Source organism: Fistularia commersonii, chromosome 2 (assembly GCF_037954325.1).
Source record: "Fistularia commersonii isolate RoL2024-O1a breed Wild chromosome 2, RoL_Fcom_v1.0, whole genome shotgun sequence".
Taxonomy (NCBI): Eukaryota; Metazoa; Chordata; class Actinopteri; order Syngnathiformes; family Fistulariidae; genus Fistularia; species Fistularia commersonii.
In genome coordinates, this window is record NC_141285.1 from 10,814,304 (window position 1) to 10,830,515 (window position 16,212).

Below are 16,212 nucleotides of genomic sequence, written 5' to 3' on the forward strand. Positions count from 1 at the left end.
CAGGAGGCTGAACCTCATTCATGGGTGGACAAACCTGAAACAGCCTATCATGCTTCACCAACACGAGGGTGTCCGCGTGTATGTGTGTGTGTGTGGGGGGGCGGGGGGCCATGTGATTGACAGAGCAGATAAACCAATCATGGTACAACATTTCTGCTAATATTAACCAATCACGTTACCGGAATTTGTACACATAATTTACGGTGTAAGCATGGTAGGTTGAACTTATTGAGCCCCACAGAAATTTGACAGCTTCACAGGTGAGACAACCGACCAGAGGCTGTTTCACTTTGCATTTCAATTTTATTTTCCGGAACACAGTTCACTGTGAGCTCTGGGGTTGCCACAGTCAAAAAACAACCATTCGAAGTCTAATCACAGCGGCAGCATGAGCAAAAAGAAAAAGGATTGGAAGACTGAAAAAGGTAAGGCTTCTTTTGTACTGAATTAGGCTATCACCCTGTCCATGGCAGAACGCATAAATTCTATCCATGCCAGATGATTGACAATAGCTCGTATTGCAAAATTGCACCAGTATCGAGGCTTTATGACAATATTTATGGTGGCAGCAGACGTTATGAAGATGTTTTTCCTGTTTGACTATCGTTAATGTTTGTTTGGTATTTGCAAGTACACTGTTGAGACACTGCCCCTTAGAAGCTTGATATCTCACACAAAAGGTGTATACTGTTATTTTTGTTCTGTCTTTCGAGTTAATTGTGTAGATGTTTACCACTTGTTTACACCTGTGTGATGCATCAACAGCAGCCTGGGAATTTGCAAACATTCTGAACCTTGAAAGATTACTGTTACTGAACATATGGACACAGATTTGTAAAAGTAAAATGAATACATTTAGAATATGTTTTACTGTTAAGAGGATTTAAAAGGAGTTTGTTGTATGTCTTTTTTTAATGTAAGACCTGAATTTAAACACAAGTGAAGGTAAAAACAACTATAGAGTTATTGGGTAGAAAAAAAGTATGTCATTGTGGACAGAGAGAGTTGTTGCAGGTGTTTTCACCTAACAAGGTGGGCACAGATCAGCACAGATGTTATCTATCATATTAATTTGCTAAAGTGGCCTTATAAATCACACAGACCTCCTGCACTCATCTCTCATTCAACAAGAAAGTACCTCATAAGTTAATGAAAAAACTATTTATTCTATTAACTTTTGAACTTGTTGACTTGTTTTTATGATGAAGAGTCTGGTACCTCCCCGTCTGAGAGAAAGGCAAATTCTACATTCACAATTAAAAGTTTTAATTAAAAGCTAATAATTAATCTTAGCTATTTCAGAGTCAAGCGGCTAGCAATACAGAGTGGACATTAAAGTGAATCAGATGTAATATTTGGGCCATATAGTCCAGCCACAAATTGCTTTAAAACAAGGTAGTGATATCAAAGACTTATTTTACAACTAATATGTGGCCTCCCTGTCAGATGCCGCATATTGTGAGTTTTAATTTTTTTGAATATTCGGTAAGGATGAATATTCAGCAGCAGAATAATGCAGAACTGTTTGGAGAAATTAGAGCAAACTGAACTTCATCGTTTACTGTGTGTGTAAACTTTGGAGATAAAAAACTAAATGAAACTTATCAGATGTCTTAAATGACAATAAGCAATGCTACTGAAGAGAGTTTAAACAATACGAGAAGTATCTACCAGCTGCAATAGTATTCTTTCTGATTCCACAATCTTAAAATGCCTATCTGGAGGTAATTTCAGAAGTTAGGTTTACAATATTAATGATCCTTTTAATAATGCACATTAAGAAAGTTAAGGTGTTTGTAGAACAACAGTGTTTGTGCTCGGGTATCTCTAAAGATAAATACTGGTACCATTCAACCCTCTGAACTTTAGTCAAGGAACTCAGTAAAAGCTCAGGTTCTATATGCAAAGACCCGTCACGACTCTCATTCCACTTGTGTAGCTGTTTCATAGCCCTAGTATGAGAGAATAAAACCCAAATCTGTCAATCTCACATTACAATCACTTTGCAAACTTTCCATGTTTAATACATGAAACAGTTGGAGAGCAATAGTTGTATTGATAATGGCTCTGTATAATCATTCTTCCACAGAGAGATTGCTCCATCTGGAAATCGAGGAGAGACGCAAGGAGTATCGTCGCCAAGACTATGTGTGTCTGGACAAGATTACAACCTGGAGAGAGGAAAATTACTGTAAGGGAACTCAATGTGGGATTTCTCCTAATGACACAATATAGTGACAAATAATTGCATCATAATTGAGAGCTGAACACTTAATTAAAATGTAATGAAAATTTCAATCTGTTGCACATCAACTTTGAAAGTGCTCAAGTATATAATTTCTTATAAATATGAAGTGTTTCAGAATAGTATTTGCTACAGTTATTCAATCTACTATTTTTATTTTACAGACTTGGCCCATCACTTAATTGGTTGTATGATATTATTTAGAAAAAGAAGGTAAATGTCTATGTGAGTTTGATATATTGTTGAACTGTGCTCCAAATACATCAGCCAGACCTGCTTGTGAATTGATCATTGACTGTAGTGCATGGTCATTGTGACCTCGAGAAAGATGCTATAATTGTATATCATGGTGCCGAGCAGATCCCATAACAATTACTTTGTAATTCTATCCGTGTATTTCTTAATATGATGAATGAGAATTCTCAGGTACATTTTTTGCAGCTGTAATGTTTAAGCATTCAATAATTCCACTTATAATTGGGTGACTTTGCAAAAGTGCAAATCATCCTCAACACTCAATAACTTGATCAGTACGAGAGACATCATTTAGGATTCTCTGACAGAGCAGATGAGTCAACAGTTTGATATGAGTGCACATGATTAACCTGGTAAAAGCACATGCCACACTCTTGAGAAAAAAAAAGTGGAAAAGCCCCCTGTTTTAACATTACAAAAGTCGCAATATCAATGAAATTAATAATCTAAACTTGTGTCCTGCATATGACAATTAACTGGTGTTCTGTGTATAGTATTTAGGATTTAGGATTAGTTTTTTTATACATCTTATGATGCAGTTTCTTGGACACATCATCAGTGATGGTACCTAGGGTCAGGAAGGGTTTTGAGTCTTTCAACTTCAGACCTCCTCACCAAGACAAAGTTGTTTTCCCAAGTCCACCCTTAGTTGCCAGCCCTTCCCTGGTCCCAGGAGACCTGTTTTGGGCTTTCAGCTAAGAGGGTAGTTGAGGGTTAGAATGTCATTCATACTACCCAAGTGTTTGTTGAGGGAGCCTGTGCCCTCTACTTTCTGCAAGTCCTCACCTCAGTGCCAGCTTGAGATACTTTCAGGTCCTTGACTTCCGGCCACTGGAACACCTCCTTTGCCCTGGTAGCCATGAACTCCTCAGTAAGTCTGTTGATAGGGGAGCGTCAGTTTGTTGCTGTAGAAGTGATGCTGCTCAGACTTGGTAGTAAGCCTAACCAAAGTCACAGGTGGCTACTGAAGTCCTTCGACAGCAGAGTTAGGAAATTCATATACCAGCAATGGCACAGAGTCCTTTGCAGGATGCCATGCTGGTTTAATCATGCCTTGCATTTCCCTGGAAGACCTGACTTGTCAACTGTTGTCAGCCAACTCACCAGTTGCACATTGTTTGCTTTCATGGAAGTGTCATCCTTAAGGGGCAGTCAAAGATTTTTCAAAGGCTCTTCTCGGGTTTCTCTGTAAATGATGGATTCTGGGTAACTCTTTGAGAGAAGTGGAATCGATTGATCACCTTTCCTCTCTCCAGGACCAGAGTAGTGCAAGTCCTGGACTCAGGGTAGTAGATGCGATCGCTGGGGGAAAAGATTAGTAGCTGGCCAATGTAAACCAACATATTCCAATCTTGGGCCACGGCTACCTGTCCAGGCTTAAGTATAGTGGTAAGATGGTTAGGCTTTTTCCAACCCTCTCAGATGAATGAGGCTGCCCTGGTGGAATTGGTCACTCTCAGGGGTAAGGAGTTAACTACATTCCTCTTGTTCTCCAGTACTGCTGTCAGACACTTCAACACCTGATTGTGCCTCCAGGTATAACGTCCTTGTGTGAGGCTGGTCTTGCAACTGGACAGAATGTGTTTGAGAGTTGCATGGGATGGGCAAGGGGCACAGGCTGGGTCTTCGCCATACCACCGGTGGAGATTTTTTGGCATCAAAAATCATGGGTAGGTCAGATGATGAAGCTTAGGTTATTTGCTTTCATCTCCCAGAGCTCCTTCCTGCTGAGCAGTCTAATTTCAAGCTGTGGAAGCCTTGTGCCAAGTCAGTTTACTTGCTAACAGACCAAAGTCTCCTATTTCCAACTGGACATGCCCCACAATGTCATTGCGTTTAAGGCCAATCATTCTGCAATGCATTGGATGTTGTCCACTTCCGTCAGGTTGCCAGAGGTGGTGCAGTAGTGCTGACTGTCCAATCTAGGGAGTCCTTTAGGGTCATTTGGAGCCTCACTTTAGAGCACTTGTACTCTTCATTGAGGCTTATGATAGGCAGCTCAAGGACTCCTTTGCTATAGAGGTTAATGTTGGTAAGACAGCATGGAACACAAAGCCATTTCTTCATGTGTGAAGTCATGGCTCATTCCATCTTTTCCACAGATTTTCTGGGGACCTCGTAGATGGCAAGTGGCCACATAACCCAAGGAAGTAGCCCAAATTGTTGCATGCACCAGAGCTTGAGCTTTCCTGGTAGTTGGGTCTTGCTGTTGTTTGCCAGACTGCTGGTAAAATTCTGCTTTAGCTGTTGCACATGGTCTTTGTCCCTGAGGTTGGTGCTGTACAATCTACCCAAACCCTCTACAGGTTGCTCATACACCGTTGGTATTGGGTCATCACCAATGTAAAAGCTCATGTTTTTTCAGTATTGATATTCCTTGTGATTTGCTCGACTTGATTTTCATCTTGGCCCATGTGATGTTGTCCTGCAATTTCTCAAGTAGTTGCTTTGTGCATGCTACAGTAGTGGTCAGGGTGGTCATGTCATCCATGTATGCGCAGATTGGTGAGAGGCGGATATTGTTCACGCTCCCCCCACCACCCACCTCGAGACTGTGATGATAACTTCCATGGCCATTGTAAAGGCCAGGGGTCATATTGTACACCCTGCCATAATGCCTATTTCCACATGCTGTTGTAAGGCACAGTTGCAGGTCTTCATAGTAGGCCTTACCCGGGGAAGTGATGGGGGTTGAACATGATTCCCAGAGGAGGTTATGTGGAACAGATCTAAATGCATTGACCAAATCGAGGAAGATGACATGGAGGTCTGTCCTTTTTATTTTTTTCCTCTCCCCCTTTTTTGCTGCCTGTATCTGATGCTAGATCATACTGGTGTGCTCCCCACATTCAGAAAATCCAGAAATTCCTGCCTTCAGTACTGATGTATCAATATATTTATTCTTCTCCAGGTAGGTGGACAGCCTCTGTGCTATTATATGGAAGAAAAGGAATTGGATGCGATAGGGGTCTGACCTCCAGGCTCAGGCCACAATATCTTCCTGTAATTAAGAATAGCTATGAATAGTAGGTAAAAATACAAAATTGCATTTGAGTGCAATTCATTTACCTTTACATTTTGTATCTAACCCATCAACCACCCCTACATTTAAGCTATATCTTCACAGGAAGGGTGGAGCTTATTTTATTTAGCTGAGCAAACATTCCTTTTAAAAACAAAAGTATGTAGAGAGCAAATAATTTTCCTAGGGGTCCAAAGTAATTGCACAATTACTTTGACCGGAACTGACATTGTGAGGTTGCAAGAGATGCCACTACAAATAAAAGGTTGGCTGGAAACAACCAAGTTATCAAACTTACGGATGAGCCAACTTCTCAATTTGGTAAATTATTTTAAAGAAGGAAGTTCTGCAAAGTTGCCAAGTTCACACACACCAAAAGACATGAAAGATCACAAAGAACTACTACGAAGTAGATGATTGCCAATATTTTTCCAGAGTTGATGGAAATATCTACAATAGAGAACACTTAAACAGGATCAACTTCCTTTCCATTTCGGGAATAAAAGTCCAGATTAGCCTCTACTAGAAAAATTAAAGGGATAAATAATAATATTTTGCATATGTAATACAAGCTTGATAAATAGGCCTTTGTGTGAACCAGTTGTGGTGTTGATAGATAAACGGTATTGTGCTCTGTTCAGAAACTCAAAACTGCAAACAGCTTCATGGTAACAGATTGTTTTTTTCAGTACATTTGTAGTTTCTCAAATTAAAGAGATGGGATATACCTCACTAGCTACGTCTGTCACCTCATCATATCTCAATGCATGACTTTTAGTTACTGAATACCAAACTAAACACAGAGATCCACTAAAAGCCAGCTTCTTAAGGGAGATGCCATCAAAACCTAAGACTTACTATTTAAGTGATGACCTTGGCAAACAGAACAGAAAAACAAAGCAGCAGCCTATCAGCTTAACCGTATAGTTTTGAAACCTCATGGTTTTTGCTCCAATTAATTTAATTTTCAAATAAGTGTATTCAAACAAGACTTGCAAGATAAACAAACAGTATTGTCAATATGTCAATGAACTAAAATATATTGATGTAAATTATTTTTCATTTTGTTCATGTGGAAAGACTGAAGTAACTAGATAATATGAAAACAAGTCATTTAAAATCATATTTTTTTTTTATTAGTAATATTTGCAACAACAGCTGGTATGTACTGGTTGAGATAAGTGATTGTGTAACTTTAAACACAGAATTTAAGAAACCTTAAGACACCTTTTTTTGATTGATTAAAACATTAGTGTACACCGTAACAACAGTAAGTAAAATCTTTTCCTTTCAGATTTTCCCTTCAGGGGTCACCACAGTGAATCAACCTTCTCCATCTAACCCTATTCTCTGCATCCTCCTCTCTTACCAACGACCTTCATAGACCTCCTGCCTGGCAGCTCCAATTCCAGCATCCGTCTACCAGTATATTCACAATCCCTCCTCTGTACATGACCAGACCATCTCAGTCTGGCTTCTGTGACCTTCTCTCCAGAACATCCAGAGGTTCTCTTCCGGCACCCTGTCTTTTTTTTTTTAAGTCCACAAAAGTGCAATGCAGCTTCCTCTGTACTTTGCTATTGCATTCTCAAAGCAAATACTACATCTGTAGTACTCCTATGCATGAAGCCATACTGCTGCTCACAAATGCTGACTTCTGCTCTCAGTCTAGTCACCACTACTCTTTCCAATTAATGAATTGTATGGCTCATCAACTTTATCTCTCTATCATTATCCTAATAATGCACCTCCCCCCTATGCTTAAACAGGCACCGTCACACTTCTCCATTCCTCAGGCATCTTCTCACTCTCTAAGATCCTGTTGAATAATCTAGACAGAAACTCTACAGCTGCCTCTCCTAGATACTTCCATATCTCCTCAGGTGTATCATCAGGACCAACTGTCTTTCCACTCTTCATCCTCTTCAAATGGCTTCTTTACTTCACATTTTACTAATATCTGCTACTTTGTGGTCTACAATAGTCATGTCTTCTACCCTTCACTTCCTTTCATTTTCCTTATTCCTCAGCTCTTCAAAGTATTCTTTCCATCTTCCCATCACTCTTCTAGCATCTGTCAATACATTTCCCTCTCTGTTCTTAATCACCCAGACCTGCTGTACATCCTTTCCATATCTATCTCTCTGCTTTGACACAGTGTGTAAATCATTCTCTCCCTCCTTACTGTCCAACCGAGCATACAAGTCATTGTACACACTTTGTTTTGCCTTTGCTACCTCTATCTTTACGCTGTATCTCCCTGTACTTCTGTCGACTCTCTTCAGTCCTCTCAGTGTCCCACTTCTTCTTTGCTAACCGCTTCCTCTGTATATACTCCTGCATTTCCTCATTCCACCACCAGGTCTCCTTATCTACTTTCCTTCCAGATGACACATCAAGTACTCTCCTACCTGTCTCCCTGATCACATTAGCCGTAGTTGTCCAGTCATCTGGAAGCTCTCCCTTACCACCCAGAAGCTCTCCCTTACCCTCTGGCCTTTCCTCCTCTCTGTCTGCTTACAAAGACACCATCCTTTTCTCCGTTTTTCGACACACAATTGCCCAATTTCCATTGGTACCTGGTTGCGGTTGTTGTAAACTGGGGCCTCATTAAACCAGTATGAGACTTAGGTTTAATTTGAATATTTGGTTTTGGCTCAAGTTTTACACCGGATGTCCTTCCTGACGCAACCCTCTGCATTTATCTGGGCTTTGAATTGGCTCAGGGAGACACTGGCCTGTACCGGCCAGTGCCCCCTGAGGCTGCATTCAACACTGTAAGTCAAATAAAAGGAAATCCTGAAAAGAAAGTAAATGTGTCAAATGTTGTCACATTCAACAACATTAGAGTGTAGATTGAACAAGTCATGTGCAGAAGTCACTACATTGTGTATCATGATGTCATCACATTCAATTGAAATGAGTCCAAGTTATGTTTTCTATTTCAGCTGAAGACAGCCAGAAAGGAAAGGAGCTTACATGTGGAGGGTGTCTGAGTGATAAAGTATCTCTCTACAAGGGAGATATTACAGTCTTGGAGGTGGATGCCATTGTCAATGCTGGTAAGAACTTTGAACATTGACTTTTAGCGCGTCACTGCATTTTCTAGCTTAAACTGTAGTTTGCTGTCCTCTACTGTTAACAATGTGGAAGTACTGGTTCTTCAAGCATCACATCATCCTGGTAAGACGTTTGCTCTTCCTGGTCTTTGTCTTGTGGTATGATATCAACTGTCTTACATTTAAAGCCATATGTAGTTCCTCTTCTTTTTAAGCCACTTACACTTTTTTATAAACTCATTTTTTTAGGTTTTTCTCAACATCAGTATAACAGGTACATTTACCACATGATTTTATGATGATCATGTCATGACATGAAAAAATAGTAACAGAAATATTGGGGATGGGGGAGAAAAAGGGGGGGGGGGGGGGGGGGGTTAAAAATATAGAAAAAAAAAAACAATCCACCCCACATAGGTAATCCAAAAGGGTATGATGCTTATGTCTAGTGACAGTCCAAAACTCTTTGACTCCAACCTTATTGTATTTGGAAAGACATGACAAGTGCCCATTGTTTAGTAAAAATAGGTTTCTGAAGTCTTAATGAATATATCATTTGTTCCATCTGGTAAATGTCCCATATCTTTTGGATCTATATATTATATGTAGGGGGATCCAGTTTCAACCGCCTGATAGTTATGGCTTTTAATGCTGCTGTTAGTAATCTGTTCAGGAGGTATTTTTCATCCTTTTTCTCTATACCCATAGGGGTTGCTCCTAATAATGCAGTTGTTGGACTTTGCAAAATGTACTGATTGAAGACCGTTTTTGGGCTTCAAAAACCTCCTTCCAAAATAAACTTAGTTTAGGGCAAAGCCAAAATATGCGTGTGGTTGGCAATATCTTTACCATAATTCCTCCAGCAAAAACGTCGTGTCGGCCCCATCTTAGCTATTATTTCTGGTGTTCTGAAACTTGAATTCCCTCCAGGAGTTTGAATTTGTGGTCCAGTGTGCCTCAATCCATATCTCCTCCCAGGTGTCCATTGGTGTCTACTGTTCATCAGTGTTGATTCCCGCCTCCCATCTCTGTCTTATTTGTTGGGAGTTATGTATATTCATAGATAAAAATATATTATACAGCCTACCAATCTTTTTCCTATTGCCCATTAGTGCTGTTGGAACCTTTCTATAGAAGTAGGTTTTCTAACTTTTTCCCACTCATGGTGCGTTGTCAGTAGTAGATATCTGTAGATATCTTAAAAAATTGTGTTTTTGGGAGATCAGATTACTTTGTCAGCTGTTCAAATGTTTTAAGATTGTCTTCCTTGATCAGTTGATGTAAATGGATTGGACTGTTCTGACTATTTTCTAAAACCAGTATCTAAATTGTTAGGGCTTTTCATAAGTGCAATATGTGTCAGTGATGAGAGTAGCTTTGGTAGTTGATAGGCTGACTGTATTTTATATGTTGTTTTTGTCCAGGCTGCCATTTCTTTTACAGGAACATCGATAAAGGGTAAGCTTTTCAGGGACTTTTTGCACCTGCTTTTCTCAACCTTAAACCTTGTGTGGATGCATCGTTCTGAATCCATGCAATCATCGGCTTCATTTGTGTAGCCCAGAAATAGTAATTCAGGTTTGGGAGTTTAAGACCTCCATCTGACATGAATGATTGTAAAGTTTTAAGTGTAATTCTAGGGCGCTTATTTTGCCAGATACATTGCCAGATACATTTTGATAATTTATTGAAGTTCCTAGGGTTTAGGAATTTCCACAGGTCGCATCTGAAATAAATCAAGCAATCTGGGCAGAACATTCGTACGGATACTTTCTTCTCGACCCAGTAGGGGGAGCGGGGCCATCTCTCCAGGTCACTACTAATATACTGCATTATTTTATTGTGGTTTATGTTATAGAGGTTATGTAGAGATGAGGGAATGTAGATGCCTAAATCTTTAATTCCTTCTTTGGGCCATCTGAATCTACTCTGTACATAAACTGTTTGTGAAACCAGATTAATTTTATCTATAGTCTCCGTTTTATTTACATTTACCATATATCCAGATTAATACCCATAACTAGATATGCGCTCCTTTAGACATGGGATTGTTGAGCTGGGTTCTGTTAAATATAGTAAAACATCATGTGCGTACGTGTTACTGTCGTCTCTAATTAGCCTGGCCAGCGGCTCAATACTGATAGCAAACAGTAGGGGTGATAAGGAGCAGCCTTGTCTGCATCCTTGTTCTAGTGTAAATCTCTCTGATCCAGATCCATTAACATTAATGGGTGCTTGTGGGGTTGAATAGTGTTTGTATCCAATTTATGAAATTAGGACCAAATCTAAATCCTTTTAGTGTTTGTAATAAATATCGCCCTGATACCCTATCAAATGCTTTTTGTGCATCTGTAGATACAGTTGATTCTGATTTCATATCTTTTTGATGAGATATCATATTGAATAAGTGTTGCACATTATCTATGTGTGACCTTCCAGTGAGGTCAGCCTGTGTGATCAGGGTGTATGATTTGAGCGATTATCTTATTTACCCTTCTAGCTAGAATTGCAGTTAATATACCCAAATCTTTGTTTAGTAATGATATTGGCTTATATGACTGGCCTTCAGAAGGGTCTTTACCCTCTTGATGAGTTATAACTATCATTACCTCAGTCCAAGATGGTACCATAGTTTTAGAATCCAGTGCATATCTGTAAGGATTAAGTAACAGGGGTGCTAGCAGGTCTTTAAAGGTTTTGTAAAATTCATTGATGTATCCATCTGGACCTGGACTTTTGTTATTTTTAAGTGATGAAATAACTTGCTTAATTTCCAGTTCCCTAGATTGCTTATCCGACTCCTTAGCTGTTGAGTCTGTCAGTTCAATTTGTTTTATGCTTTTTAAGTACCAGTACTCTGCGAGTTCTGCATCAGCACTACATGTGTCATTCTTATACGATGATTTGTAAAACCCTGCCACCACCTCTACTAATTTGTTTGGTTTTGTGGCAATATTTACTTGTGATTTGATTTTCTTTACTATGTTGTGAGATTGTTGCTTTTCTCAGTCTGAATGCTAACAGCTTGCCTGTTTCCACAATATTTTTGGTTAGTAAATCTTAAGCTTCCCTCAATTTTATCCAATGTAAGCTGTTAAGTTGTCTGAGTTGTATTTAAATAATTTGTAACCTTAATTATTGCAGATTCTTTATGTTCTCTTTTATTTTGTCTCCCAATTCCTGCTGTTTGGCCTTCTGCTTTCTTTTCTTTGAAGTTTTAAATGAAATAATTGCCTCTTATATGCTTTTGCACAGTATCAGTAGATTGGTTTCCGGTGAGGTATTGGTATCTAGATACTTTTTTTAATTCTTCTGTGATGAACGAGATGAATTCTTTATCATTAAGAAGAGATTAATTAAGCCTCCATTGTTTAGTTGTGGGTCTTTGTTCTATATCCCATTTCAAAAATACAGGTGCATGATCAGAAATAGTGATAGGCAGTAGTCAAGTCTGTTATCCTTTATAAATCTCCCTTTGGTAGAGCCACTTACACTCAACAGTTTAATTTTGTTTGCTGTTCCTCATAGCCGAGCTGTCATTAATGTGTGTGTAGAGAAAATGCGTTGAAATCTACTGTGAGAAGATGTGGTATTTGGGCAAATTATTCCGAAATACTAAACCACTTCTGGAAAGCATAACAGTTGAATTTGATATACTTACTCGGCCTAATAGTGTGACTGAACATGATAATTTTTTGCTGTCAGAATATACTATTGATATTCATGACAATAGTATTTGTCATCAATATTAAAACCTCCCAAAATATTGCACTGATCAATCTTATTGTGCGTTTTAAGTAACTTAATGTTTTGAAATAGTTGAAACTTGCATTAGTTTAAAAACAGTCAACAATCTTTGGCTGAAGAGAAGAAAAGCCATTTTTCTATTAAAATGGCTATAGTAATGTAGCAGATAAAAATGGGAATGAGTCTCAGGAAGGAACAAGTCTTTTCAAGCCAAATAACGTCTGGCAGTCCACTTCAACAATAGAGTCTGCCAGATGTCCAACTGCTGATTGAGATACTTGTTGGCTAGAAGGCATTTCATTTTGTTAAGTTGGCTTTCAGAGGGGCTAATAGGTTAAAGAAATTGCTGAAAACTCTGATAACTTATGAAATGATCAGAAAAGCAGTCAGAAAATTGCTAGTTCTTTTACATTTAGAGCGTGAGCTATAATTGAATTTGGGCTTGCACCGATAACATACATTGTGTATATAAGAACTTTAAAATACTTTTTTTTTTTCTCTCCTTAGCATCAGAACTTGTCTTGATGAATAACACCTATGTATGAATGTTGCTATTGGAATTCTGCAAAAGAATTGTTCTAAATGATAATGACCCATCAGACCATCTTTAATTTGTACTGTTTCAGACTATAAAATGCAAGTATAGTAAGTTCTTACAGATTTTAATGCCAGTTGGCAGTACTTTTATAAATTCCTGAAAGATGTTGCCATCTCCTGCTAGGTATTGACTGAAGACTAGTTTGCTAATATGCAAGTCCTCGTGAAAATGATTGTTAATGCACATGGCAAAATAGAGTGCAAGAAAAGATGTGGAGAGCTCAGCCTTCTGATATAGTTTTTGCATTGGTAAGGGTTTTTAAACAAATGTTTAAAGGAGAGAAATTCAAATCACATGCTAATTTGACAACCGATGCATTTCACAGTTGGATAGAAATAGACCTGAAATTTGGAGTACAAACACAGTTATAAGATACAGTAATGGATATATAAATCCAACATCCACATCTCATCACATCATCTTGCAAAATGGTTATGACCAACTATGGATCATGGTAGTGTGGGATCAATTTAACCCATCTAATTTACTTAACTGCAGATATTTGAGCTGTTTGAGTTATCTGTAGCAGTCTCTGCAAACATTTGGAATAGTTCCCTTTAACATTGCCTGTACAAAATTGGAAAAGTAAGCCATATTTTACAACTAGATAAAGATACTGCTTCCCGAGAGTGTACCTGGCAGCCATCTGATGAGCTGTGGCATACACCTATCGGAACCCTCTGTCATACCATGCAATGCTGAGTGTAAACAGTTAAATAAATGTACTCTAGTGCACATTGTACAGATGCACAACTTTTCTAAAGTACCAAATTAATGTTTTGGACATTTTGTGGTCTGCAAGGAATCCAGGATGGACTTGTTTCTGGCTTATAAAGACAACAAACCTTTTGGTCTATCGGTTTGATTTCAACGGATTTGGAAGTACTGTTTTTTCCTCTCTAGCACAAATGTGTTGTTTTGGCCATAAGTCAATTAAATATTAATCAAGGTATGGCTTCTTCTGTGTTTGTATGTGGGGTTGTTGTGCCCTCTTAAGTATGTAAAATATTTGTTTGTGCCAAATGCCAGCTCAAAAATAAATCATCCTGGTCCAAGTTGAGCTTCATCTACCCTACTTTTCAAACTATAGCAGCCCAAACACACTCCAGAAATCTAATTAACTGTTTCAAGTCTAGCAATTTCGGCTGTTGACTTTAGCCACAGTAATATACCCCATCCATCTGACTTTGGTTTTCTGAAATTCTAAGAATTTTGGTTGACATGGAGACTTTAAAGCTTCTTCCCCTGCCTTATTGAGAGAGGAAAAAGCACTTCATGTTTTTTTTTTTTTTTGTAGATTTTTATTTTGTTTTGTGAAATGATTAATGTCTGCTGTTAAGAGAAAATGGTGTTTATTTGTGTATATAATGCATACTGATCAGAATTAGGAACAAAAAATTTCAATTGCTCACCACCACTAATAAAAAAATAAGACAATTGTCTTTGTAGATATTTTAACTAACATCTGAAACATCTTAATACATTTCAAATAATTTCTTTTATGTACTTCCCATCATCTAGTGTCTCTATTTTCCTACAGCCATATGTAGTTACCATAGTCACTTCATTTTATCATGCTGTATTACCATACTTTTCCAAAACTTCCTTCTGTATTTTTTTTTTTTTTTATTATATATTTCTATTATTTCTTTAGCCTTATCATAGTTAAGCACTTTGACCTGAAGACTTTTTTTTGTTTTAAAAAGATGACATTAATGCTAGAACTGATGTTTTCCAGGTCAATCTTGCTTATTAAGCTCAAATCCCTGCGACGATTTTAAGTTTGCACTGTGTGTTGGGGACATATATAGTTGGTAAGGTCATTAGGTAAATCTTGTGATTCAGAGTCTTGGACACATCATCAGTGATAGTATGTGGGTTCACAGGTGTCTCAGATCTTTGAAAATCAGACCCCCTAACCCAAAGGACTCAACTGGGAGTGATCACCTCCTGGTCCGTGTCCAAGAAGTGTTCATCTACTCCTTGTCCCTCTGTATTCGCAGCCATCGTGAGTCTCTTTCTCTTGTCCGTGTCAGATGTAACTGTGCCAGAAGTGAATCTCGGGTAAAAGCTGTTATAGTAATCCATTATGAGAGCTTTGATGTCGGGACATGGTGCCTCTCCAATGCCACCTCCACTAGCTTGTGGGGTATGGAGCTGTATGTATTGGCTTGGTCCAGCCAATGTACAGATAAGTTTCCTTTCCTGTCTCGAGCCTCTCTGATACGTTGTAACCACGCCGCTGTGTTCAAGGCACCCTGGTCCACCTGTGATCCCATCCTTTAGCACAGAGGGTCGATGTATTGGCTCTTTAGGAGGTAGTCTGACAGCTGGTGGGAAAGGATACTGAAAAATAATTAATAAAACCTTTTTAATGCAGACATTACTGCACAGACCTCTATATGGAGCAAAAGAGTCACTTTTATTATCGAAATCATAAGACACATGTTTGGCCCGTAGGCAGTCAGATGTCCACACTCATTTGAGCACTGTTCGGACATTTTTCTTTAATAGAGTTGCGGTGTGTGTGTGTGTGTGTGTGTGTGTGTGTGTGTGTACTATTTCAGAGATTAATCATTTTGGAATTTAGTATTTGTCTTAGAGGTGAGTATGATGAACCTCCTTTTCCCTTATGTGGATACATTGGGAACTTGATGATAAAAATTATTATAGGTATAAAAGCCATCAATACGTAATTCTGTAGTATGGGGAGAAAGAAATGTGAAATTAGTAGAACCAACATGATTCTTATTCGTGTTTGTTATTTCTAAATGACTTTTTTAAGATACCATTCTGATAGCATTTTGCAGTTTAAAGATAGTATGAGGCTAAATTTGATTTGGTATTTAATTGTTTTGGTCTGCCAACATTTATTTCATGTGATTTGCTTATACAGTATTAAACCAATATTTGAGCGGTTGTTCATTTGGTTTGCTGTAGGGGTCACTGTGACTCTATCTAACATCTCTGTGTTTGAGATTACTGAACTGGTTCTTAATTCTTTTAATTTTTGATGCCTTGAATGAAAAAAATAAAAATTTGCAACAGTGGATTTTTTTTAATATATTTTCCCCCTCCATGAAATGAAAGGAAACACTAATGATAAATTAGGAGCTCAATTGAGGATTTCACAAAGTATACTTTGGAAATAGAGAGGAAAGGAGAATGCTATATGCCCACTATTTTGTGGTAGATATGTTGTAGACATAAGGTATGTTTATTTGTGTGGCTGTAACCATAACAGGGCAAGTGAATGGTTTTTGTCTCTGAGAGAATATAGAGAGAC

At 38.3% G+C, this 16,212-nt stretch overlaps 1 protein-coding gene across 3 annotated transcripts in view; it reads left to right on the forward strand.

Annotated features, from left to right (window-relative positions):
* The first annotated feature begins 230 nt into the window (after positions 1–230).
* The window catches only part of macrod2 (mono-ADP ribosylhydrolase 2), a 412,763-nt gene continuing 396,781 nt past the window's right edge, over positions 231–16,212 (forward strand). For all 3 annotated transcript variants that reach the window (XM_086167072.1, XM_086167081.1, XM_086167089.1), the window contains exons 1-3: positions 231–425; positions 2,090–2,191; positions 8,471–8,584. In XM_086167072.1, coding sequence (XP_086023198.1) covers positions 389–425; positions 2,090–2,191; positions 8,471–8,584 — 253 coding nt within the window. In that variant the 5' untranslated portion in view covers positions 231–388. The remainder of the gene's footprint in view (positions 426–2,089; positions 2,192–8,470; positions 8,585–16,212) is intronic.